This window comes from Oryctolagus cuniculus, chromosome 7 (genome assembly GCF_964237555.1).
Source record: "Oryctolagus cuniculus chromosome 7, mOryCun1.1, whole genome shotgun sequence".
NCBI classification, from domain to species: Eukaryota; Metazoa; Chordata; class Mammalia; order Lagomorpha; family Leporidae; genus Oryctolagus; species Oryctolagus cuniculus.
This window is the reverse complement of record NC_091438.1, coordinates 93,818,196-93,841,706: the sequence shown is the minus strand read 5'-3', so window position 1 is coordinate 93,841,706 and position 23,511 is coordinate 93,818,196. Positions and strand designations below refer to the sequence as shown.

At 40.1% G+C, this 23,511-nt stretch overlaps 1 protein-coding gene and 1 long non-coding RNA gene across 72 annotated transcripts in view; one reads left to right on the top strand and one right to left on the bottom strand.

Moving 5' to 3' along the window:
* FUBP1 (far upstream element binding protein 1) overlaps positions 1 to 16,770 on the bottom strand; it is a 37,368-nt gene extending 20,598 nt beyond the window's left edge. For 14 of the 49 annotated variants that reach the window (XR_011390620.1, XR_011390623.1, XR_011390624.1 and 11 more), the window contains exons 1-13: positions 16,294 to 16,576; positions 7,084 to 7,174; positions 5,304 to 5,342; positions 4,861 to 4,900; positions 4,564 to 4,613; positions 4,399 to 4,470; positions 4,247 to 4,304; positions 2,375 to 2,537; positions 2,167 to 2,265; positions 1,936 to 2,037; positions 1,671 to 1,773; positions 1,473 to 1,573; positions 720 to 861 (exon numbers count right to left, since the gene is read on the bottom strand). Coding sequence is in view for 27 of the 49 variants with exons in the window: in XM_070078206.1 (XP_069934307.1) it covers positions 720 to 861; positions 1,473 to 1,573; positions 1,671 to 1,773; positions 1,936 to 2,037; positions 2,167 to 2,265; positions 2,375 to 2,537; positions 4,247 to 4,304; positions 4,399 to 4,470; positions 4,564 to 4,613; positions 4,861 to 4,900; positions 5,304 to 5,342; positions 7,084 to 7,174; positions 16,294 to 16,413 (1,180 nt within the window). In the remaining 22 variants the exon portion in view is untranslated. Of the gene's footprint in view, positions 1 to 719; positions 862 to 1,472; positions 1,574 to 1,670; positions 1,774 to 1,935; positions 2,038 to 2,166; positions 2,266 to 2,374; positions 2,538 to 4,246; positions 4,305 to 4,398; positions 4,471 to 4,563; positions 4,617 to 4,860; positions 4,901 to 5,303; positions 5,343 to 6,109; positions 6,173 to 7,083; positions 7,175 to 16,293 lie in introns of all 49 variants that reach the window. The other 35 variants (XR_011390616.1, XR_011390617.1, XR_011390618.1 and 32 more) reach the window with 6 other exon arrangements.
* The window catches only part of DNAJB4 (DnaJ heat shock protein family (Hsp40) member B4), a 43,065-nt gene continuing 36,224 nt past the window's right edge, over positions 16,671 to 23,511 (top strand). For 2 of the 23 annotated variants that reach the window (XR_007924017.2, XR_011390636.1), the window contains exon 1: positions 16,691 to 17,341. This is a non-coding gene — a long non-coding RNA (DnaJ heat shock protein family (Hsp40) member B4). Of the gene's footprint in view, positions 17,342 to 23,511 lie in introns of all 23 variants that reach the window. The other 21 variants (XR_011390640.1, XR_011390632.1, XR_011390642.1 and 18 more) reach the window with 18 other exon arrangements.

Genomic DNA, 23,511 nt, shown 5'->3' with positions numbered 1-23,511 from the left:
TGCTTCTATTAAAATACACTGACTTTTTTTCCCTTATGTTCCTATACAACTTTAGTGTGTATTACAACTGACCAAAATAACCAGTTTGAATAAACTGTTATTTGCAAGCGATGGAGACACAAAGTTAAACACACTTGTAAAAACATTCAAATTTTAGGGGCCAGCGCTGTGGTATATGCTGTCGGCATCCCACATGGGCTCCAGTTTGAATCCTGCCTGCTCCACTTCCAATCTAGCTCCCTGCTAATGTGCCTGGGAAGTAAGTGGAGCATGGCCCAAGTTCTGCACCCATTTGGGAGACCTGGATGGAGCTTCTGGCTCCTGGCTTTGGACGGGCCCAGCTCCGGCTGCTACAGCCATTTGGGAAGTGAACCAGCAAAGGGAAGATAAGATCTCTCTAACTCAAATAAATATTGGGGAGAAAAAAGTGTGGTTCAATAAAAACCAGAATGAACAAGGAAAATATCTGAGCCATTTTTTAAGGTTAGAAGAAAAATTTCTTAAACTAATTCTTGGCTCCCAGTTTCTAGAAGCCAATGAGACTCAAATTCTGCTTTTTACAAGTTTACATAAAATCCTTCATTTGTTTTAGTTGATAAACATCAGCATACAAATGTTTTTCTACTTTAATACATCCGGAGAATAATCATTGCTATTTGTTTACAACAGAAGGTATCCAGAAAAACTTGGTAATATAACATTAAATGTTTATACATTGCCTTTTCCTATTATTAATCCAGTTTTCCCAGTTGGCACAATGAAATTAAATTCCTGTAGTCCACCAGGTGGTCCCATGTTCCAGTTGCCTTGTCCTCTACCTCTTCCTCGACCACCAGGTCCAGGTCCACCAGGATTACCAGCCTAGGCAGAAGAGGAAGAAACAAAGACAGCATAGAAATAAACTTTCCATGATAAAAATTAGAATTATTTTTTCCAACTCACATTCCTGAACAAGAAATTTAGAAATGCCTTCAAAGATAACACCAAGTAATTACCAAGCAGTAATCACGTATTTTTAAATACTGGGGTGATTAAGGTAGCATCCTTATACAGCCCTTCTACTCCAAGATGTCTACCTTAAAGCAATTTAAACAGTCATTAATAAGACATTATCAAAATGACTCTCATAAAAACAAAGGGTAGGGCAGAGTGACAGAGAGAGACAGACAGACAGACAAGTATCTTCTGGAGATGGGCCAGGCCAAAGCCAGGAGCCAAGAACTACATCTTGGTCTCCCATCTTGGATAGCAAGAACTGAAGTCCTTCAGCTATGATCTGCTGCCTCACAGCAGCATTAGCAGGAAGCTGGATTGGAAGCAAAAGACCCAGGACTTGAATAAACACTCTAACATAGGATGTAGGTATCCCAAGAAGCAGCTCAACTTGCTGCACTTTAATGTCCACCCCAGAGACTACTTCAAGTTTAATTAAGGAGCACTTTTCTCAAGAAAATATAAATTCTCTGTCAAACCTGAACACTTCGAAGAAGGTCTGTAATAATTTCTGCAGCATGTTGACATCGGTCTGGAGGTCCTGTTATTTGCGCTATTCTATCAGGCGTCGTTCCATCATCTTCAAAACAAAGAAAAATAAATGGAATCAGTCAAACATTTAATTGTGTAGCATCAAAATTCACTACTACCAACACAAGATTAAAATGTGTACTTACCAGGCTTAAACTGAATTCGAACACCAGCATCATTTTGTATTTTTTTGATCATCTCTCCATTTCTTCCTATTACAATGCCAACAGCAAATCTTGGAATTGGGACCTTATACAAAGAAGAGTAAGTATTAAGTCATTTTCCAAAAATTTATCTGCATCTAATCACTAAAGTATGCACAACGCTATATTGTAAAAAAGTGGAGAAGAAACAAACACAACGTTATATAGTCTCAAAAAACAAGAAATTATAAGTATATATTTTACTTACATCTATGCCTTCATTTCCTCCTATTCTTGACCCATATTCATTTCGAACTTCTCTGAAACCACCTTGATCACGAATTAACTCTAACACCATTTCCTTGGCTTGCTGAAGTAGAAAGAGCCAATTTAGAAAACACATTATTCATGCATGCTTTTTCCCAACACCATCCAATCCCAACTCCTTCCCAAATACCAACCAACCCCAACTCTTTATAAAATATGAAGTTAAGTTTACTTGAACTTTGTATGGGTCTCCTGTAATCCTAAGGGGTTTGTCAGCACCAGTGTTCTGAGGTCCATCTTGAATCATTACCATTTTAACTCCAGCTCGTTCCTGTTACAGTCATAAAAAAAAAAAAAAAATCATATGTACTAATAAAAAAAGAATGGAAGAAGACTGGTTTCAAATTAGACCTAAAGCAATTATCTTACAAATATAATACCTGGAGTTGTTTAATAGTCTCTCCACCCTTTCCAATAACCAATCCTGCCTTGCTAGCTGGAATCATGATTTCCTGAACAGCATTTCCTGGTCCATCACCATGATGAAAGCCAGGGGCTGGTCTTCCTTTTTCGACAATCTGGTCCAATAATCGCTTTGCTGATCTGTTAACAAATTAATATTAAAATAATAAGGTATTATATACTCAAATTTATCCAAATACAGAAACACAAAATATCACTTTCAAGTACTCCCCCATTCCAATTCAAGAATAGGTGTTTTAAAGCTAATTTTAACAATGCTGTCCATTAACTAAAGAAAATATCATTAAGGGTAAAGTCTAAGACCATGTAATAAAATTTTCTGGGCATACATTTTTCAGAAGACCCAGAAGTCGCAAAGAAATAGCACTGTAATTCTCATATTTTCACAGAATTAAGCTGATCTCTGCAAGCACTAAATGATTAATTTACATGTTTAAACCATTACTGCTCACTCATGAGACAAAATTTATTTCAACAAATTGACAAAATGTCAACTATAAGCCAGGTGTTATTTAGGAAACTGGGCTATAGCACTGATCCTGTAAGAGTGGCTTAATTTCATAAAATAAATAAAAATAGCACATCAAGTAATGTGTCATTTAAGTGCTATAAAGAAAATCAAAGCAGGAGGACAGGATGTAAATATATGTGTTTATATACCCATCAAGGGATACTAGTTTATACAACACGGATATGGAAGACCTTACTGGTAAGAGACATTTGAGCAGTGTGGTGGTTGCTTCCTTAAAAAGTGAAATTTCAGTGAAATATCAGAATAAAAGCCTTATTAGCATAAATTAAATTAGGGAATTAAAAATAAGAGGAGGGCTGGCGCTGTGGCACAGCGGGCTAACACCCTGGCCTGAAGCACCAGCATCCCATATGGGTGCCAGTTTGAGAACTGGCTGCTCCAATTCTGATCCAGCTCTCTGCTATGGCCTGGGAAAGCAGTGGAAGATGGCCCAAGTCCTTGGGCCCCTGCACCCGTGTGGGAGACTCGGAGGAGGCTCCTGGCTTCTAGCTTCAGACGGCACAGATCCGGCTGCTATGGCCAACTGGGGAGTAGACTATCGGATAGAAGACCTCTCTCTCTCTTTGCCTCTCCTCTGTGTAACTCTTTCAAATAAAAAAATAAATCTTAAAAAAAAAAAAAAAGAAAAAAAGCATAGTATGGCAAATGCAGTCATCTCTTTTGAGAAATTTTGCTATAAAAGAAAGCAGAGAAATAGAATGAGGTTCAGATATGGTTTTTGTTAAGATGGGATGATGTTCAAGGTATGTTTATATGCAGTGAGAAATTATCGAGAAAAGAGGGGGAAACTAATACAGGACAAAGTTCAAATACAGGGACAATGTCCTTCAACAGGTAAGTCTAGCCTGAGTCACATGAATACAAAGGAAGGTAGTATCTGAGTTCTCTGTGTACAAAGTACAAATGAAAGTTGGCTCTTCAGTAGTAGTAGAAAAAACAACTTCTTATGATCTGCTTTTATCTTCTCAGTAAACGAGGTTAAGTGCAAAAAAAGGGTTAAATGCTAAAGATTTAGAGCAGGAGAGACAACTACTTAGGGAAAAGCTAAGAAGTGAATGGAATTAGGCATATGTAGGCAGCACAAGCACTTGGGCTAAATCATTATTAAGAGTTTTAGGTGATACTAGTCATGCTTGTGTATTTTTTCCACCAAGCCAGATTTGGCTTATCAAGTAGAGAATGAAGTAGATATAGTTTTTTAAAATAATCTTTTGGGTTCTATGTTTCAGATGATGAACCCTTTCAGGGAAGGAGGCAGGGAAACAATGGTGTAAATTTTTAGGATATTCATACTTACTGGACAGATTCAGGTGTTCCAGTTAACATACAAGATCTTTCTGGTAGGCCACCACTATCTATCATTAAAAACAACAAAAAATTTTGGTCAAAATAGCATAACAGATAGCATTACTATCACTACTAGCCTGAAAATACCAAAAGTAATGTTACCAGGAGCTATCTGTATTTTGCATCCAGATTCTTGTTGTATGCGTGAGATTTGTTCACCTCCTCTGCCAATTACTGTTAAAAAAATAAGAAAGAAAATTATTTGCTGAAAGATTATAAAATATGCTTTAATTTTTTTTTCAAATTTTTAAACACTAGGTTACTTACTAAAGCCAACCATTCCATCTGGAACTTTGTATTCTTCTGTCATTACAGACCTGCTAAGAAATAACAGAAACTAACAGTTCCCTTCAAAGATAATTTATTAAGTAAGGCAATCTACTAATACAAATAGAAGACATTATCTTAAGAACTACAAATACAAAAAAAAAAAAAACAAACAAACAAACAAACAAAAAAAAAACAAAAACAACAGACACATACTCACTATGCAGTCACTTGGCAGTGTTTGTACAAAGAGTTAACTAAGTTATGAAGTACTTTTGGAAAAGCTTTTGACAATACCTTTGCTGCTGATGCATGGGTGGTAACTGCGTTCCAAAAGCTACCAAAAGACAAAATGAAAATTCAATTCAAAATCCAAGTTACTTATGTATTTAACAATACCATCATATAAAGAATTCTAAATTATTCCCTGAGGCCCAGACAACAATTTGGAAAATACTTAAATCAGCCACGACAGTGGCAAGAACGTCAGGGAAAAGGCAAACACAATATAGATGGCATAAAACAAAATACTTTCCTTTCTCCAAAAGGTCCCAGCAAAATAACTCCACAAACTTTATATATAACTGACCATAATCAAGGTGGGATCATGAAAGTCTATATTTGTATTTGTCTATTCACAGACCAACTAGCTTTGAAAATACCCACCAAAACAGGAACAAAACATGGATATTAAAATTTAGTTACTTTAATTTTTAACCCAGCTTAAAATTAATACTTACAGTCATTTTGAGGAGCAACTTTCTTAGCATCTGGTTGATCTGTAAAATTAAGAGTCTTTTATGTGTTCTGCTAATTAATACAAAAACTTCTCCCTCTTAAGAATATCAATATCAACACTTCTGAGTGTATATTTTATTATTTGAACCAAAATCTTCATGATTCAACCCAAACTCAGTAATCTAAAGAAAAATTACACTATTTCATTCTCTTCATGTTCAAAAGATGCACAGACACTTAAAAATATTGGTTTTGATTGCATCAACTCACTGAACTTAATGTATTTTAAGTACCTTTAAATGATACAAGCATTTAACTCCACTATTGGCAAAAATCACAATAAGGCTAATGATGCTTCCACTGCAGGAACCAAAGATGGGGGTCAGGTAGGGCATGGGAGACTACCAAATTGTGAAAGTCTGACATATCAGAAGCTGAGTGTATCTGACAATGACCACAAAAAAAAAAAAAAAAAAAAAAAAAAAAAAAAAAATGCAGGGCAATCACAACGTCATCTATTATTCTTAAACATTTCACAGCATAGAATTTCAGAAAAACTCAAAACAACTACATGATTACCTTCATCTAAATCCATTACACAGATGAATACAACGCATACCTTGAAACAGACAACCTACAGCTCAAAGTACTACAATCTCCTCCCCCCAAACATAAGTGATTAGACATCAGATTGTTGTTCAGCAAAAATTCAGACACATAATCCAAGAAATATGTGTGTCCATTTAAGAGTCCACTGGTTTATTTCACGTTTACATACTAAACACAGGTAATAAATAAAAATTCCTGCCTTTAAAAGGAGAGGGCATTCCCTCCCAGTGTGTTGTACTGCTCGGACTTGTCCAAGAGCCATCTACACATAAAATAAAAAGAATACATTACATACAACATCTGAAGCATCATTAGCTCATTTTTTGTATACTAAAAACCTCACTGTAAGTATGAAAGACACTTAAGTAAAAGAAAACTAAGTACTCCTGGTCAAAAGCTTTAAACACATTCTACAGGCTCACTCAGAATCCTCCTTTAAAAAAAAAGGGCAAAAAGAAAATATCAAAATTCATGTCGAACAAAAAATATGTGCAGACTTCGAAGTTCAGAAGCTTCAATAAAGCTGTATCAACTCAACTCTGTATAGTACAGTCACCCTCACTGAGCTTCGCCTTAATGTCCTGTATTTTTATTAAATGTTACTATTAAAAAAAACTTCAATAATTATCTTTAAAAAATACAAAACACTGTAAATCCACTAACTAAATCCACATATTTTGTTAAACCTGAAAACACAAAGCACTAAAAAAAAGTAATAAAATAAATTGTATCATCAGCAACACATTAGAATAGCAAACTACAGTAACTTTCTCTTTTAAAGTGACATCTGAAACAGCAAAATAATAAAAATACAGCATATAAAAATTCATTTGTGCATGAGAAAAACAAGTGAAATGTCCCATAAACAACTTTGGTATTCCCCCTCCCCCAGTATTATTAACAGGAAGTCTGTGCAAACTGTTAGTCTGGTACAATTCTTAAAAGAGGGAAAATTGACACTTCTAATTAAGACAAAACTTTCTGGTTGACTCACATTTTACCTACCTTGTCTTCTTTTCCCCTTTCTTTTTGAGGCCAATGTAAAATCTTACATTTTTAGAAGCCTTTTTTTAAACAAAGCAGTGTCTCAATAAAATACCATCTGAAAATATGAAAATCTCTTCAACTAAACACCATATAAAACAATTAAGATTACCTAAGGCTATAACTTACCTCCATCTTCTAAGGGTCTTTTTTGTCCTCCATAACCATAGTCATTTGAATTCAGTGATGTACCAGCATCACCTCCAATTTTTGCTGCAATCTTTAAAGGAAAAAAAGAAATCACTAAAGATAGCATCATAATTTATCTACTATGTGCTATTCAGTATTTAATCTTAGATCCTAACACATATATATGATATTCTTTAGTATCAAGTAAGAATATTCACTTAACAAACAAATTACAGTTCAATTTATTACTACCATTAGTACTTCAAGGAATTAACAAACAACTGTCCAGAACTAAGCTTCTGATACATCCTTCTAAAAACTAAAAAGCAGCAATCAATTAGGAATCTTTTTTCCCCCCATCTATCCGTTGGTTTATTTGCCAGATTGCTGCAACAACCAGGGCTAGGCCAGGCTGAAGCCAGGAACCATCCGGGTCTCCCATGCATTCAGGACATCTGCTGCTGCTCTCCTAGGCACATTAGCAGAGAGCGGGACTGGGAAAGTGGAGCATCCAGGATTGGAAACCAGCACCCATCTGAGATGCCAGTGTCATAGGTGGTGCTTAATTCCCTATGCCACAATGACTGCCCCAATTAGGGACCTTTAGAAGAAAATCTGGATCCCAATTCTATTGTCTCTGTGACTGTTCAAAAGCTGTGTGTTGTTTTGGGGAGGGGGCATGCAATGGCACACTGCTTATGTTGTTTCGGATGCCTGAATCTCTTAGCTTCCTGCTTATGTACAATATGGAAGGTAGAAGATGATGGTTCAAGTACTTGGGTCCTTGCCATACCTGGACTCTTGGCTTCCACCTGGCCCTGCCCTAGCTGTTGCAGAATTTAGGGAATGATCTAGTACCTTGGATATCTGTCTTACAGATAAAATGGAGGGAAAAATTATGTGGGCACAGGCAATGTGAACATTTTGTGGGTCTCTAAGACTACACTATCTAATAAGGTATTTGAAATGCAGCTAGTCCCAATATGTTCTTCATATGTAAAATACGCACTGGATATTGAAAATTTGAAATATTAAGAATGTGAGGTGGCTGCTGTGGCACAGTGGGTTAAGCCACCACCTGCAGTGCAGGCATCCCATATGGGTGCTGGTTTGACTCCCGGATGCTCCACTTCCAATCCAACTCCCTGCTAATGCACCTGGGAAAGTAATGGAAGATGGCCCAAGTCCTTGGGGGTGGTGCACCCAATGTGGGAGACCCAGAACCTGGCCCAGCCTCAACTGCTGAGGCTTTCAAAAGAAGAAAAATATTAAGAATGTAAAGTATCTCAAAAATTTTATAAACACATGTCAAAAAGTATTATTTAGATGTGCTGAATTAAATAAAATGTGTGGCTTGTGTATTTCTATTGGACATTGCTGTCCTAAGGATACACACAGAAGCCTAAGGAGCTCTAAGGTCTCAGAAGAACTGCAATTCTATTAAAGGCATTTCTCTCTAAATAAGACTTTAGTGTGAGGCAAATAACCACTTGCACTTGACTAAGCAAATATAAAATATCAGCTTCAAGTCACAAGTATGGCACAACAAAAAGGTTATTTACAGCAGTTTTGTATGTAAGGAAAAACAGAACTGTGCTGACTGCCAGCAACAGGTCAAATTGTACACCATGTTTTATATTTATTACCAAAGATGTATGACGAGTGGTGGATTTGTGAGAGTTCACTACATTATTCTTTCAAACATATAATAGCCTCTATAGTCTTAAGGGGCATAGTACAACATCTCAACAGACACAGCATAAACCAATCATATTAATTATCCTTTACATTTTCTTACCTATTGTGGGTACACCCTATTAGCTCCTCTATTCCAGTTCTTTATACAGACTACAACACACTGCCATAAGCTACAGTCTACACATTGTGCTACAAAACATCGAACTCAAGGCTTTCATCTTACTACTTATTTATCTAACCTCTCCTCACTCTTTCTCCCCTCAAGATATTGGTAAGGACACCAGCACCCCACACTGGAATGCCTGGGTTCCATTTTAGGTTCTGGCTTCCTATTCCAGCTTCCTCACAAAACACACCCTGTGAGGCAGTAGTGATGTCTCAAGTACTTTGGTTCCCCTCACCTGCACGGGAGACCAGGATTGAGTTTCCTATCTCTCTGGCTCTTACACATATCTGGGGAGTGAACCAGCTGATGGAAGCTCCTTTTCTCTACCTCTCAAAGAAATAAATAGGGGGCCAGCAAGTTAAGCAGCTGCCTGTGATGCTGTCATCTCATATGAGCACTCACTTCCAATCCAGTTCTCTGCTAATGCACCTAGGAAAGCAGCAGAAGACAGCCCAAGTGCTTGGGCCCCTGTACCTACACAAGACCTTGTTAGAGTCCCAGGCTTCTGGCTTTGGCCTGGCCCAGCCCCAGCCATTGTGATTATTTGGGGAGTGAAGGGGATAGAAGATCTTTTTCTCCTTCAAATAAATAAAATAAATATTTAAGATTTATTTATTTATTTGAGAGTCAAGAGCTATAGACAGAGGGAGAGAGACAGAGAGAGGTCTTCCAGCTGCTAGCTCACTCCCCAAAAGGCCGCCACAACCAGGGCTGGGCCGATCTGAAGCCAGGAGCTTCTTCTGGGTGCACTTAGGCTACCCTCCACTGCTATCCCAGGCCATAAAAGAGAACTGGAAAATCTAGCAGCAGGGGCTAGAACTGGCGTCCACATGGGACGCCAGCACCACTGGTGGAGGCTTAATCTACTATGCCAAAGTGCTGGCCCCAGTAAAATAAATATTAAAAATAATAAAAATAAAAAATTGTCTTGAGACCAGTGCTATGGATAGTGGGTTATGCTACTGTGTGTGACATCGGCATCCCACGTAGGACTGCAGGTTCCAGTCTTGGCTACTCAGCTTCTGATCTGGCTTCCTACTAAAGAGGCTGAGATGGTAATGCAAGATAGTTCAAATGCTTGGGGCCCTGCCATCCATGTGGGAGTTCCCGGCTCCTGACTGGGCTGGACCAGATCTGGCTGTTGTGGCCTTTTGGGGAGTGAACCAGTGGGTGATACATCGCATTCCATATGGATCACTTAAGTTCAATACGTATCAGTTCCCATATACCAAATGTAATTCCTAGAGATCCTAAAATTTCCCTTTTTCACACAGGTAAACTTAAACACCTGCCACAAAGCACATTAGAATCAAATATTAGAGGCCGGCACTGTGGCGCAGCAGGTTAAAAGCCCTAGCCTGAAGTGCCGGCATCCCATATGGGCGCCGTTGTGGCCATCTGGGGAGTGAATCAGCTGATGGAAGACCTCTCTCTCTGTCTCTACCTCTCTGTAACTCTTTCAAATAAATACAATAAAACTTTTAAAAAAAATCAAATATTAAAATGTCTGATGAAAACAAAGGTAGGGGCCAGTATGTGGCATATGGCATAGTAGGTTAAGCCACAGCCTGTGATGCTGGCATTTCCATATGTGTGCTGGTTCAAGTCCAGGTTGCCCTACTTTCGATCCAGCTCTCTCTGCTAACGTGCCCGGGAAAGCAGCAGCAGATGGCCCAAGTCCTTCGACCCCTGCAGCTATGTGAGAGACATGGAAGAAACTCTGGACTCCGGTTTCTGGCCTGGCCCAGCCCTGGCCATTGTGGCCAACTGGGAAGTGAACCAGAGGACAGAAGATTTCTCTCTCTCTCTCTCTGATTCTGCCTTTCAAATAAAAAAAAAAAATCTTAAAAAAAAAAGGGGGGGGGAACATAATCTGATTTTTCTGACTTTGTATAGCTTTGGTCAGTTTAACCTTTCTTAACCATCTTTCACTTTTGAATTGAAAGCCTGTTTCTGTCTCTGTGTGACTAATCAAATCTTATTTCTTTCCTGAAAACTGCTTTTCCACACTTAAATCTTAAAGTACTCAGCACTTGAGTGTCTCTTAGGAACTTAAATAAACTGCAAGACATTGTTAGCAGTAGTATTTCAGGCCAGAAAAAATGTTACTGCCGAAAGGAAAAATGGTTTAGGCTGTATCTTTTTTTTTTTCTGACAGGCAGAGTTAGACAGTGAGAGAGACAGAGAGAAAGGTCTTCCTTTTCCACTGGTTCACCCCTCAAATGGCCGCTGCAGCCGGCGTGCTGCGCTGATCCGAAGCCAGGAGCCAGGTGTCTCCTCCTGGTCTCCCATGCAGGTGCAGGCGCCCAAGCACTTGGGCCATCCTCCACTGCCTTCCCGGGCCACAGCAGAGAGGTGGACTGGAAGAGTAGCAACCAGGACAGAATCCGGTGCCCCAACCAGGACTAGAACCCGGGGTGCTGGCACCGCAGGCGGAGGATTAGCCTAGTGAGCTGCGGCAGCAGTCAGCTTTCATAAATAAGCTGAGTTTGCAAATTAGCACTGTTTGAACTCTAAGGAACTTTTGCACCGAAAAAGGATACGTATTTATACTTCCTTATTCACTAAATAGTTCTAAAACCACTCAAATGAATAAGATCCTTGGTTGTCTCAAAAGAACCAGCAACACCATCTCAAAAATTGAGAAATAACGCAGACATCAAAGAGCAGCTTTTACTAAAAATACTAATTTCCCAAGATAAACAGAAAATATATAGATCATTCCAAAAAGAATTAAGAAGCAGTAGTTTCTAAATTTCAGTCTCCAACTATATCCAATTCTTATTAGACATACATTAAATAGGGTCAACTTCATTTGATTTTAATTTACAAACATAACTTATGCTTCCCATTTTGATTTTGCTCTGCTTCTTGAATGAGCAGTATTTTTTTTTCATGCTTTCACTGTTAGCATTTTTCAACTTCACCTATCATTCCTGAAATCCAGTAACTCTGGAGTTGAAAGCATATTTAAGTTATACCATTCGATTTTAGAAAAATACTTTAAAAAGGCAATTCTGTGATTATTAAGTAAACTATCTAAATGCCAAACATGCCTATTTACTAATTTTCAGTGCATTAAACATGTTTCCCTTAAGTTTTGAGGTAGAGTTGTGAATCTGGCTGTAGAGCTGGCTAGAACGTTATGTCCCTGTCAAAGCATTCTGCACCTCATCTAATTTTTACTACTGTTTTGTAGGATGGCTGTGAGAATTAAATTAACAAGAGCTTAATATGCCCTCAATAAATTGCCAGCTACAAATAAATCAGCATTTACATACAACTACTATAACTATAATGTAGGGTCCAAAACAACATTCCATTTGGGGAAAAAGTGCCTGTTGGGGCCAGCACTGTGGCATAGCAGGTAAAGCTGCCGCCTGCAATGCTAGCATCCCATATAGGTGCTGGTTTGAGTCCTGGCTGTTCTACTTTCGATCCAGCTCTCTGCTATGGCCTGGGAAAGCAGTAGAAGATGGCTCAAGTCCTTGGGCCTCTTTATCCACGTGGGAGGCCTGGAAGAAGCTCTGGCTCCTGGCTTTGGATTGGCATAGCTCCGGCTGTTGTGGCCATTTGGGGAGTGAACCAGCGGATGGAAGACTTCTCTCTTTGTCTCTGCCTCTGCCTCTCTGCTTTTCAAATAAATAAATAAATAAATCTTAAAAAAAAAAGTGCCTGTTAATCAAAGGGTTATACAGGGATAACAGAAATCTGTATCCCTAGGATCTGACCTAGCTATATAGCAGGTGTTCAGGTAATGAACTTTCAAAGAACTATTTTCAAGACAAAATTACATTATCACTTTGATTAATGAAACATATTTGTTGCCTAAACTCAGTAACACTGAATATCTACATGGGCAAGGTCCTGATGGAGTCAGTCTGCATATACCAGAAATGTGAAGAGGTATGTTGGACACTATAACCATTACCATTCTATGATTTAATTAATTATCATCATAATCAAGCTTTGCTACAAGGCAGGAAATGTTTGAAAATGATTCATTCTGAAATGCCACTTTCCAATGACAAGATTGATAATTTAAAAAAAAAAAAAAGCTCAACTTTATATTTTCATTTTAGCTGGAAAATGCAGCCTGAACTGTTTTTACAATTAAGAAACAGATTTCAAGAATAACAGTACTTTAAGGACTAATTTAATAGCTGCCCATGAGGGACAGGGCTGAGGGTTTACCTTTATATTATAATCTCAAGGAAAAGAAAAAAACAGTTAAGTACATTGAAACTTTCTGGTGTTTCAGACTGACAAAGACCCAATCAAAGAATCCTAATCTTAATCTCTGTAGTTACACCTTGATATACACAAAAATAAACTTTTAAACTGTACGGTTGGAAACTCCCAACTTGTGCTATAATTACCTTTAAGTGCTATAAAAACAAGCTAAAGCTATTGGGATTCCGTAGGAAAGACTGGACAATTAGATTACTAGATGGCAATAGTCGGCTAGAATAAATATGACTGGCATTTACTAAGTAGGGATCAGTGATCCTATCACTTGTCCAGCTGTCCTACAAAGAGTTGTCCAGCTAAAAATGTTAATAGCATCCCCCAACTGGTATAACTCCTGAAGCTCTCTGGGGTCAAGGAGCTGCTCTGATACTTCTTTCCTCCAAAAAACACGGTACCCTGTTTAAAAAAAAAAAAAAAAAAAAAGAAAGAAAGAAAAGAAAAGAAAAGAGAAACAAGGTGGGGGCTGGTGCTGCAGTATATTGGGTAAAGTCACTGCCTGTGCTGTCAGCATCCCATATGGGTACTGGTTCAAGTCTTGGCTGCTCCACTTCAGATCCAACTGCCTGTTAATGAACCCGGGAAAAGTAGGGGAAGATGACTCAAGTACCCGAGCCCCTGCACCCATGTGGGAGATCCAGAATAAGCTCCTGGTTTCAGATATTTATAACCAATATTCATTTATAATATCCAGCCATTGTGGCCATTTGGGAAGTCAACTAGTGGATGGAAGATCTGTCTCCCCTCCTCCCCCGTAACTCTGCCTTTCAAATAAATAAATCAATCTTAAAAAAAAAAAAAAGGTTAAATAGGGATTTGAGAAATAATATCCTCTATAAGGAAGAAATGGATCAGACATTAATCCATCTTGTTCTTTCAATCCAAATACTCTTCCTGACATTTCACCCCTATATATCCAGAGAAGCAGCTGAACCTCACACTCAGATATTTAGTGTGTAATTCCACTCAAAAGCTAAACTTGGGAATGTCAGATTTAAAACGCATTCTGTAGAGTAGGGGTGGGGAACATCCAGTCATAGCAATATAGACAGCAAAAATCATTTGGTCTGACCCCAATAAGGCAATTGCAGGAGGGAATCGAAAATCAATAAATCTATACCAGGCTAATTTTTAAGTTGATAATTTTGTATGACCTGCACATGTTGTAAATATCCCAATGGCCTTTGGCAGAAAAAAGAAACCCCAATTCTGCAACAAACATTTAAATCATTACAGCAAAGATAGCTAATCTCTTGGCACTTAAATGAGAAATTCCAGTTCGAGTTTTTCTATTTTAAAGTCTTTTAAAAAGGCAATTATAGCTCATTCCAATAATGAAATCAAAATTTAAATTAACCCATAGCCACCCAAGCTCTTTTGGTACTTTGATCTATCTACAAGTTTCCTCACTTCATTCTGCACTGCCATGCCCTCCACTCTCCATACTATACTTCAGTGACTTCACTCTTGTATTCTTGTCATTCCCCAAGTCTGCACATCCCACACAAGCTGCTGCGTCTCTCTACCGGCCACACTCCCACTCATTCTTTACTGCCTTGTTCAAGTATCACCCCCTTTTCTTAAGCAGTCAGGAATTCCTTCCCTGTACAGTGTCCTGTACAGTGCTCGACTTGCAGACATGCTGAAGAGGTTCCTACAAAAAGCAGATGAATTAAGTGTCCCAAATTTGTGTATTCTTCTCTCATTAATCAAAGCATTCTGCAGGTAATTCTGTTGATTTGTGTTAGTTCCTTGACTATAACATGGCTTCCTAGAAAGCAGGAAACCAATTTACTCACTTAATAATTTCCCAGTATCTAATGCTCAAATTTCTTTTAATATGCTGGTTGAATAAAAGAACTTGGGTCTTCCAACCCCATGTAGCAAAATCCATTCACAAGAATTTCTGTCACAGTTACATAAATGTTTCCAATTGCTATTCTCAGCATGTTAACTGGCTTTGTCTTTTTAAATAAAGCAGTAGTATTAATGACGACCTGTTAACATCCCGAAAAATTTTAATTATAAAGAAGTAAAGGTGCATTTTCAAAATGTGCTCACATTTCAATTTGATTTTGACTCAATGAATCCTTTTCATCGTACTGGAGGATGAAAAGTTAACGAAGTGAAGTGATATAATCAAAACCTATCACAAAACTGGTTTCTAATTACCCCTCACTTTACAACGTCTAGCACCTAGGACGATATGAGAAGTGTCATTAACAGGATTCTTTGGCTTACATTTTAAGTCCACATCAGTATTTGATAATTTTAAATTATGAATATATTAGGAGGTTGTCTAAAAAGGTTAAGTTCAAACTGAGAAATCTTTAATGTTCCTGAGATACATGTGCTTTCTTTTTTGAAACAGCTTGCATCTGGGAAAGAAGTGCCTTCAGGGCAAATGTATGCACCTACGTAATACAAAGAGGTCTGGTCAGTTTACGACTCTGAACAGAGAGGCAGATTCAAACTGAAACCTCGGGTCTAATGGGCCCGAGGCCATTTTGAGAAATACAGGGGAATGACTGGTAGAACAGACTGACACACAAATCCCGCCCAGAGGACGGCTGCTCCCCTAAGTCTCTTCCCTGTAGCTGAGAAGGCGATCGGCACCGAAAGCTTCCTCAGCTGCGAGGGAAAGCTGTACAGACGGCAGAGAGCACGCAGATCCCTCCTTCCCACAGCTCCTGCAGTCAGACCTTAGTCCTCCCCCAAGCCTGTTACCAGAACCTTCCCTACTATTGTGAAAAACTACAAGCGCTCTCTCCCACACAGAGGGTGTTCGTTCTAAGGAAAAGGGGAGGCTCAGTTAACCCCTTGGAGAAGCCCGAGGGCCGAACCATTGCGGGAAAACACTTAAGGCCATCTTCGGGTAACACGCGCTGGGGTTCCTGGCAGCCTAGAAACCGAGAACACAAAACCACGTTCGAATCGCTTATCAGTATACCCTACGCGGCGAAACGTGAGCCTCCTCGCCTTTCAGCCCGGAAGGGCACCTCTTTCCTCTTCCTCTCGTCGCGAATAGGTAGCGGCCTACTCAGCCGACGGCAAAATTACCATAAGCTTGCGGATCCCGCCGCGCGGTCCAGACTTACCTGCCGGGCTCTCTGCAGCGCATCTTTGAAAGCATCGTTAACTCCTCCACCACCGCCGCCCCCACCACCGCCACCAGCCGAGCCAGAAGAGGGTGGAGGCACCGTTGAATAGTCCGCCATGGCTACACTATAGTAGCCGCTGCCGCTTCTTTGAAGACCTCTCAACCAACTGCTAAGAAAGAAAGAAAATGGCGGCCGTCGAGTCTCTATCACATTCTTGCGCGACCATCGTGCAGTAGAGGGGCGGGGATAGAAAGAAGGAAATCTCGCGATGTTTCCGAAGCAACGCGCAAATGCCGGGGTGGGGCTGAAAAGGAAAAGGCAAAGATGTCGCGAGATTTGAGTTTCCGGTGTCGCGCGAGAATGGGATTTATCTTGGCACTGCCTCTTTCCGCGCGTTCTCGCGGGGAGGTTGGGTGGTAGGTGGGACGGGTGGCGATGGCGGTTGGGCTCGAGTTGCGGCAGTCTTGAAAAACTGGTAGTGGTTTCTTACTGGTCGCCGCCTTAGGGAGGTAGTGTGGAAGATTGGCCGCTGAGAGTCACTCTGAGTAGCCAAGGAGAAAGGAGTGACGCCAACGTGCGTGGCACCGACGCAACAGTGTCACGAGAGTGCCGCGGCGCGGGGGTCGCCTGGGAGAAGTGCACCCGGGACGCCGCGCGGCGATGCTCTCGAAAACGTCCGCCTCGGCCTAGTGGGAACCCGGCGAGATTTTCAGGGTAGTAAAGTGCCCCTGGATTTTACTTCTGACGCTCACATAGTTCAGTTCTTCGCACGCTGGCATGAATTCAGGCTGGAGGCCTGTTAGTTCTCGATCTGTTTTTCAAGCTTTTGTTTAAGGTAGTATTATCAGGCCGGGACAGTATGACTGCCCCTTTCTTTCTTTTAAAAACGTTCCTAAGATTCAGTGTTAGGCAGACCTCGTACTTAATATTCTGTGTCGGCGGCCAGGTTTAATTCTTCTAATTAAGAACAGCATCAATTTCTTTGCCGAAATTGGCTTTAAGAAGTACTTTTTCACAGCTGTAACCGTGGGTACTCATGTGTAAGGTAATGTTCTAAATTATCCAGGACAAGATAATTTTTGGGTATTTCCTGTTACTGTAGTTACCGAGTCATTTCAGACGTTTCTTTAGATCTACCTTGGGTATATCGTGACGTGTAATTTCCGACGTTAGTAATAGTTGCACGAATCAGTGTGCGTTAGAAGTCTCAATGTAGCCCAGTGAGTTTTTCCCCAAGGATCTTGCCATTTAGATAAAAAGAGTTTTAAAAAACTACCATCTGTGGCATTTTTGTTTTCTGTGAATTAAGTCTACAAAGATACTTTTCTTGTTGCAGGTTTTAGAGTAATTGAGAGAAATGTGTACCACATTCTTCTTGATAACCCAAAATTAATAGGCCTACTTTCTCTAGGTGCAAAATAAGTCAACACTAAACGGTTTTATATACACGAAGATGCAAGTGGATCATCATTTTCCTTTAGCCAACTTTCTGTTATACTTTTGAGTGTTCATAGGCATGCTTTAAATGTTAGTGGAATTTGTATGTGTTTGGAAAGCCAGTGAGTGTATTGGACTATAAATTTAATCATGGCAGTGTATAAGAAAACAAAAGCAGTGTTGGATGGTATTACTAAATAGGAGTTTTTCAGTTCTATTTTGAGAAAGTTGCCCAATAAATGTCTTATTAACCAGTTACTGATTTTTCTTTTATTAATTAAACGTGCTAATCAGACCTTACTAATATGATTTTACTGAAGTTAGATAATATGCTCCCAAAACGAACAGACCTTACATATACCACAGTTTAATTTGTGAGCACAAGCTTGAATCCTGGCTGCTCTACTTCTGATCCAGCTCCCTGCTAATGTGTCTCGGAAGAGCGGGAAGATGGCCCGAGGGCTTGGGCCCTTGCACCCCTGTGGGAAATCCAGATGAAGTTCCTGGCTCCTGGTTTCAGAATGGCCCAGCCCACGCCGTTGGGGCCATTTGGGGAGTAGACCAGCGAATGAAAGGTCTCTCCCGCTCTCTCCTTGGCACTTTGCCTTTCAGTAAAGATTTATTGAAAGGCGGAATGACAGAGGGAGAGGCAGAGAAAGACATTTTCTATCAGCTTTGTTCACTCCTCAAGTACTTGGGCCATCTTCTGCTATTTTCCAAGGTTCATAGCAGGGAACTGGATCAGAAATGGAGCAGCAGGAACATGAGCCATCTATCCAATATGAGGTAGCTGTGTTGCAAGAGACAGGAGCCCATTGTGCCACTACTCTGGCTGCTGGAACAGGATTTCTTGGTCTCAGGATTACTGACCATTTGGGATCAGATTTTTTTTGTGTGTGTGTGTGTGTGATACTACTGTGCATTATAGTATGTTTAACAACATCCTTGACCTCCATCCATAGGTGCCAGTAGCTCTTCCCTCTTACCCACCAATTCTTAACAACCAAAAATGTCTTCAGAAATTGTGCATGTAGGGGGCAGGTGTTTTTCTTAGCAGTTAAGACATCTATTAGGATGCCTGTGTTTCTAGAGAGTGCTTGAGTTTGAATTCACACTCTCCAGATTCCACTTTCCTGCTAAGGCAGAGCTTGGGAGGCAGTGGCTGAAGCAGCTGGATCCCTGCTACCCATGTACAAGACTTGGATTGAGTTCTCTTGCATCTTTGCAGGCATTTGGAGTGAACTTGTGGATGGGAGCTTCCTCTCTCGCTGCACCTCTCAAAAAAATTATATATGTATCTGTATATGCCTTTGGGAACGAAATCACCCTTCATCATTAGCCTTGATTCCCATTGCTTTCTGTTAATCCATCTCAGGGAGGCCCTATTGACCATAATGCAAATGTATATTCTCAGTTCCTTTTCACTTCCACTCTAGTCCAAATTACTGTCACCTCATTCAGAATTCTAGTTGGTTTCTCTGCTTCCATTCTTACCTCTACCCTTTTTTAAAAGTTAGGAAGTTTGGCGCTGGCACTGTGGCATAGTAGATTAAGCCACCATGTGCAGCACCAGCATCCCATATGAGTGCCGGTTCGAGTCCCAGCTGCTCCACTTCAATCCAGCTTCCTGCCAACGCGCCTGGGAAAGCAGTGGAGGATGGTCCAGGTCCTTGTGCCTCTGTACCCACATGGGTGTGGCCAACTGGGGAGTGAATCAGTGGATGGAAGATCTCTTTCCGTATTTCCATCTCTCTCTCTCATTCTTTCAAATAAACAAAAAAATTAGGGAATTTTTTTCAGAAAATTATATATTACACATATAAGGTTTCAAAAGTAATGAGCATGTATCCAATCCAAAAATTATCTTCAAGGAATAGACCATTATCAATATTTTAAGCTAAAGGATACCTGATTATTTTACAGTCTTTCCCTCTTGTAGAAGCTTGATTTTTTAAAATCATGAATGAAATCATCTCAGATATGTTACTGATTGTATTTAAAGTCTGTCTGCTAGAGTGGTGTGAGGGCTCCTTACTTTCCACTCCAGGTATTTGCCACCTTGCTCTCCAGGATCTTTCCTGCCTGTTTGACTTTGTGCTGCTTTTTTCTCTGCCTAGGATTTGGTTACAGACCTTCAGCATGCATGGTCTCTTTTCATTCAGGCCTACTTCAGATGATACTTAGATTGTTCTGATCTCTGTACTCGAGCTGTTCTTCAGTCTCTGCCCACTACCGTGTTTTCTTTATAGCATTTGACTGAAATTATCATAGACTCTATGTGGTTGGTTGTTTTTTTTTTTTTTCTTTCTCTGTCTCTCTTCCATTCTGACAGAGTGTGTCTCCCCCATTGACAAGTTCCTAGCACATAGTCTTGATGCTCTAGGTATTTGTTGAATGAATAGATACTGCAAAAATTGCTTCTGCATTTGGTTTTCTGAGTTTGGGCAAGTGGCTTAGTCTGTTCCTTAGATTTCTTATGTACACAATGAATATAACCCATTTGCCTTCCTCTAATGAGATACCTATGCTATGGTACTTCCTGATTAACAGAGGAAGATCCACTTATGTAAAATTTTTAAGACATTTTATTTATTTGAAAGACAGAGTTAGAGAGACAGAGTTAGAGGTAGAGACAGACAGAGGTCTTCCATCTGCTGGTTCACTCTCCAGATGGCCGCAACAGCCGGGGCTTCCTCTGGATTTCCCATGTGGGTGCAGGGGCCCAAGGACTTGGGCCATCTTCCAGGCCATAGCAGAGAGCTGGATTGGAAGAGAAGCTGGAACTAGAACCGGCGCCCATATGGGATGCTGGCACTTCAAGCCAGGGCTCTAGCCCATGGTGCCACAGCGCTGGCCCCCACTTAAGTAAATTTTAAAATTAAACAGTTAATGTTCAAATCTTTTTTAAAACTTTATTTATTTGAAAGAACAAGAGGTCTTCCACCTGCTGGTTCACTTCCCAAATGGCCACAATGGCCAGAACTGAGCCAATCTGAAGTCAGGAGCTAGGAGCTTCTTCTGGATCTCCCACATGGGTGCAGGGGCCAAGGACTTGGGCCATACTCCCCTGCTTTCCCAGGCACATTAGCAGGGAGTTGCATAGGAACTCCAGCACCTGGGACTCAAACCAGCTCCCATACTGGATGCTTGCACTGCAGGCTGGGACTTTAACGCACTTGTGCCATAGCACTGGCCCTTAATTTTTTTTTTTTAAGATTTATTTATTTATTTGAAAGTTACAGAGACAGAGATCTTGCATCCACTGGTTCACTCCCCAAATGACTGCAAAGGCCAGAGGTGGGCCCATCCAGAGCCAGGAGCCAGGTCTCCCACATGGGTTCAGGGTTCAGAGGCCCAAGTACTTGGGCCATCTTCCACTGCCTTCCCAGGCCATTAGCAGAGAGCTAGATCGGAAGAGGAGCAACCCGAACAGGAACTGGCTGCCCATATGGGCTATCAGCACCATAAGCAGAGGCTTAACCTACTATGCCACAGTGCTGGCTCCCAGACTTTTTCTTAAGTAAGTTTATTCCTCATTACAATATAAATCTTGGAAGTGGATGTATGATAGCTAATGATATAAAATTCATGTATTCTTAAAGATATCTCAATATCTCACTAATTACATTTTATTGTCACTTTTTTTAAGAGTTATTTATTTTGAAAGAGGAGTTACCAAGAGGTAGAGCCAGAGAGAGGGAGGTCTTCCATTCCACCGGTTCACTCTCCAAATGACTGCAACGGTCAGAACTGAGCTATCTGAAGCCAGGAGCAAGGAGCTTCTTCCAGGTCTTTCACACGGCTGCAGGGTCCCAAGGAGTTGGGCCATCTTCTACTGCTTTCCCATAGCAGAGAGCTGGGTCAGAAGAGGAGAAGCCAGGACTAGAACCAGTGCTTATATGGGATGCCAGCACTACAGACTGGGGCTTTAACCCGCTGCACCACAGCGCCAGCCCCTATTGTCACATTGTTACAACAGCAATTTTGGAATCAGTTATTATCTCTGGCAATAGCCTAAAAAATCAACAGTTCCTTTAATAGTAAAAAATAATTACTTTCTGGTAAGGTATCCCTTATCCTTAGGATGAAGCAAAAGTCAGTGATCTGGAGATTATAGAGATCTAGCTGGAAGCATTTAGCTTTGCCGAATAATGGGATGAAAGATTAATAAATTTATTATATGTTGGACTATCAAATGTACTGGCAAGATTCTTTTACTTTCTGATTTATTGGTTACCAAAGGCAGAGTTACAGAGGGAGAGAGAATCTTCCATCTGCTGATTGACTTCCCAAATGGCCACAACGGCAGGCTGGGCCAGGCTGAAGCTGGGAACCTGGAACTCCGTCTGGGTCTCCCATGTGAGTGCAGGGGCCAAAGCATTTAAGCCATCTCTGCTACATTCCCAGGTGATCTGTTAATCAGTAGTGAAGCTGTTGGGACGCTGGAACCAGTGCTCACCTGGGATACTGGCATTGTAGGTGGAGGCTTAACCTGCTGTGTCACAACTATTCTTAGTGTAACTTTTCACTGTTGGACTTATTAAATATATGTGAATAATGACATTGCAGATGAAGAAAAATAGCCCATTATGAAGTTTTGAACAGGTATTTTAGAATGGCAAAATTACAGTCTTCCTGCCCCATCTTCTACTCATCACCTACCTCCTGACAACTTGATGCTATATTCTGTTGTTTAAATCAGGTCTTTTTTTCCCCAGGGTAGTTAGAACAGATGACTATTAGATATGAGGAGGAAAGCAATGATGGTGCAGGATGTTAGGATATTTGATCATTAGGTATTCAATTGGTTGTAATGACTGTTAACAAGCTCTCCCTTCTCAGTTTCTAGAATTCTATTTCAGAGTAAGTTATGAATGGAAGCAGCAAATCTTTGCATTTTAAAGAACCAAGTTGTTAACAAATACATGTAACTTTAGACTGTTGAAGAACCCTCGTGTTATCACATGATGTAAACGTTTTTTTTTTTACTGTTACATTGGATGAGTTAGTAATATGCGTCACAAAGGAGTATAGTACTTAATGGTGTATGTGTGTTACCACAAGCAGCAGCCCTCATATATTGATAGGTTAAACTGTCTCTACCCTCAAACCTTGTCCTTATTATTTTGATTTGGCACTTGGGAGAGATATCAAGCTTTTGATAATGTATATATATGTACAAGTATGTATGGACGTGTGTGTGTGTGTGTATGTGTATGTAATATAGCTGGCCCTTTATATCTGGGTTTTGCATCCATGGATTCAGCCAACCACAGATTGAAAATATTTGGGGAGAAAGTTGCATCTGTATTGAACATGTACAAGCTTTTTTGCTTGTCATCCCTTAAACAGTATAGTATAACATCTTTACATGCCATTAACCTTGTGTTATGTATTATAAGTAATTTAGAAATGCTTTAAGGTAGATGGAAGGATATGCATAGGTTATCTGCAAATACTATACCATTTTATATGGAAGCTTGAGTATTTGTGGGTTTTTATTTCATCAGGGAGTCCTGGAATCAACACCCTGCTGATAGTGATACCAAGGGATGACTATGTTTTTTGATGATGATTACTGCAATTTTTCAATTGCATTGTTGAAGAGTTTAAGTATTTGTAGTCCACTAAGTTGGAATCCTATTTCAAGGCAATAATAGGGTTCATTAATTCCCCCTTTATTACCACACAGTGACTATGATTATTCATATATTAGACTCCTCTACAAAATAGCACATCTGCTGAACAAGCATATCAAGAGTTTTTAGGTCAGACCAT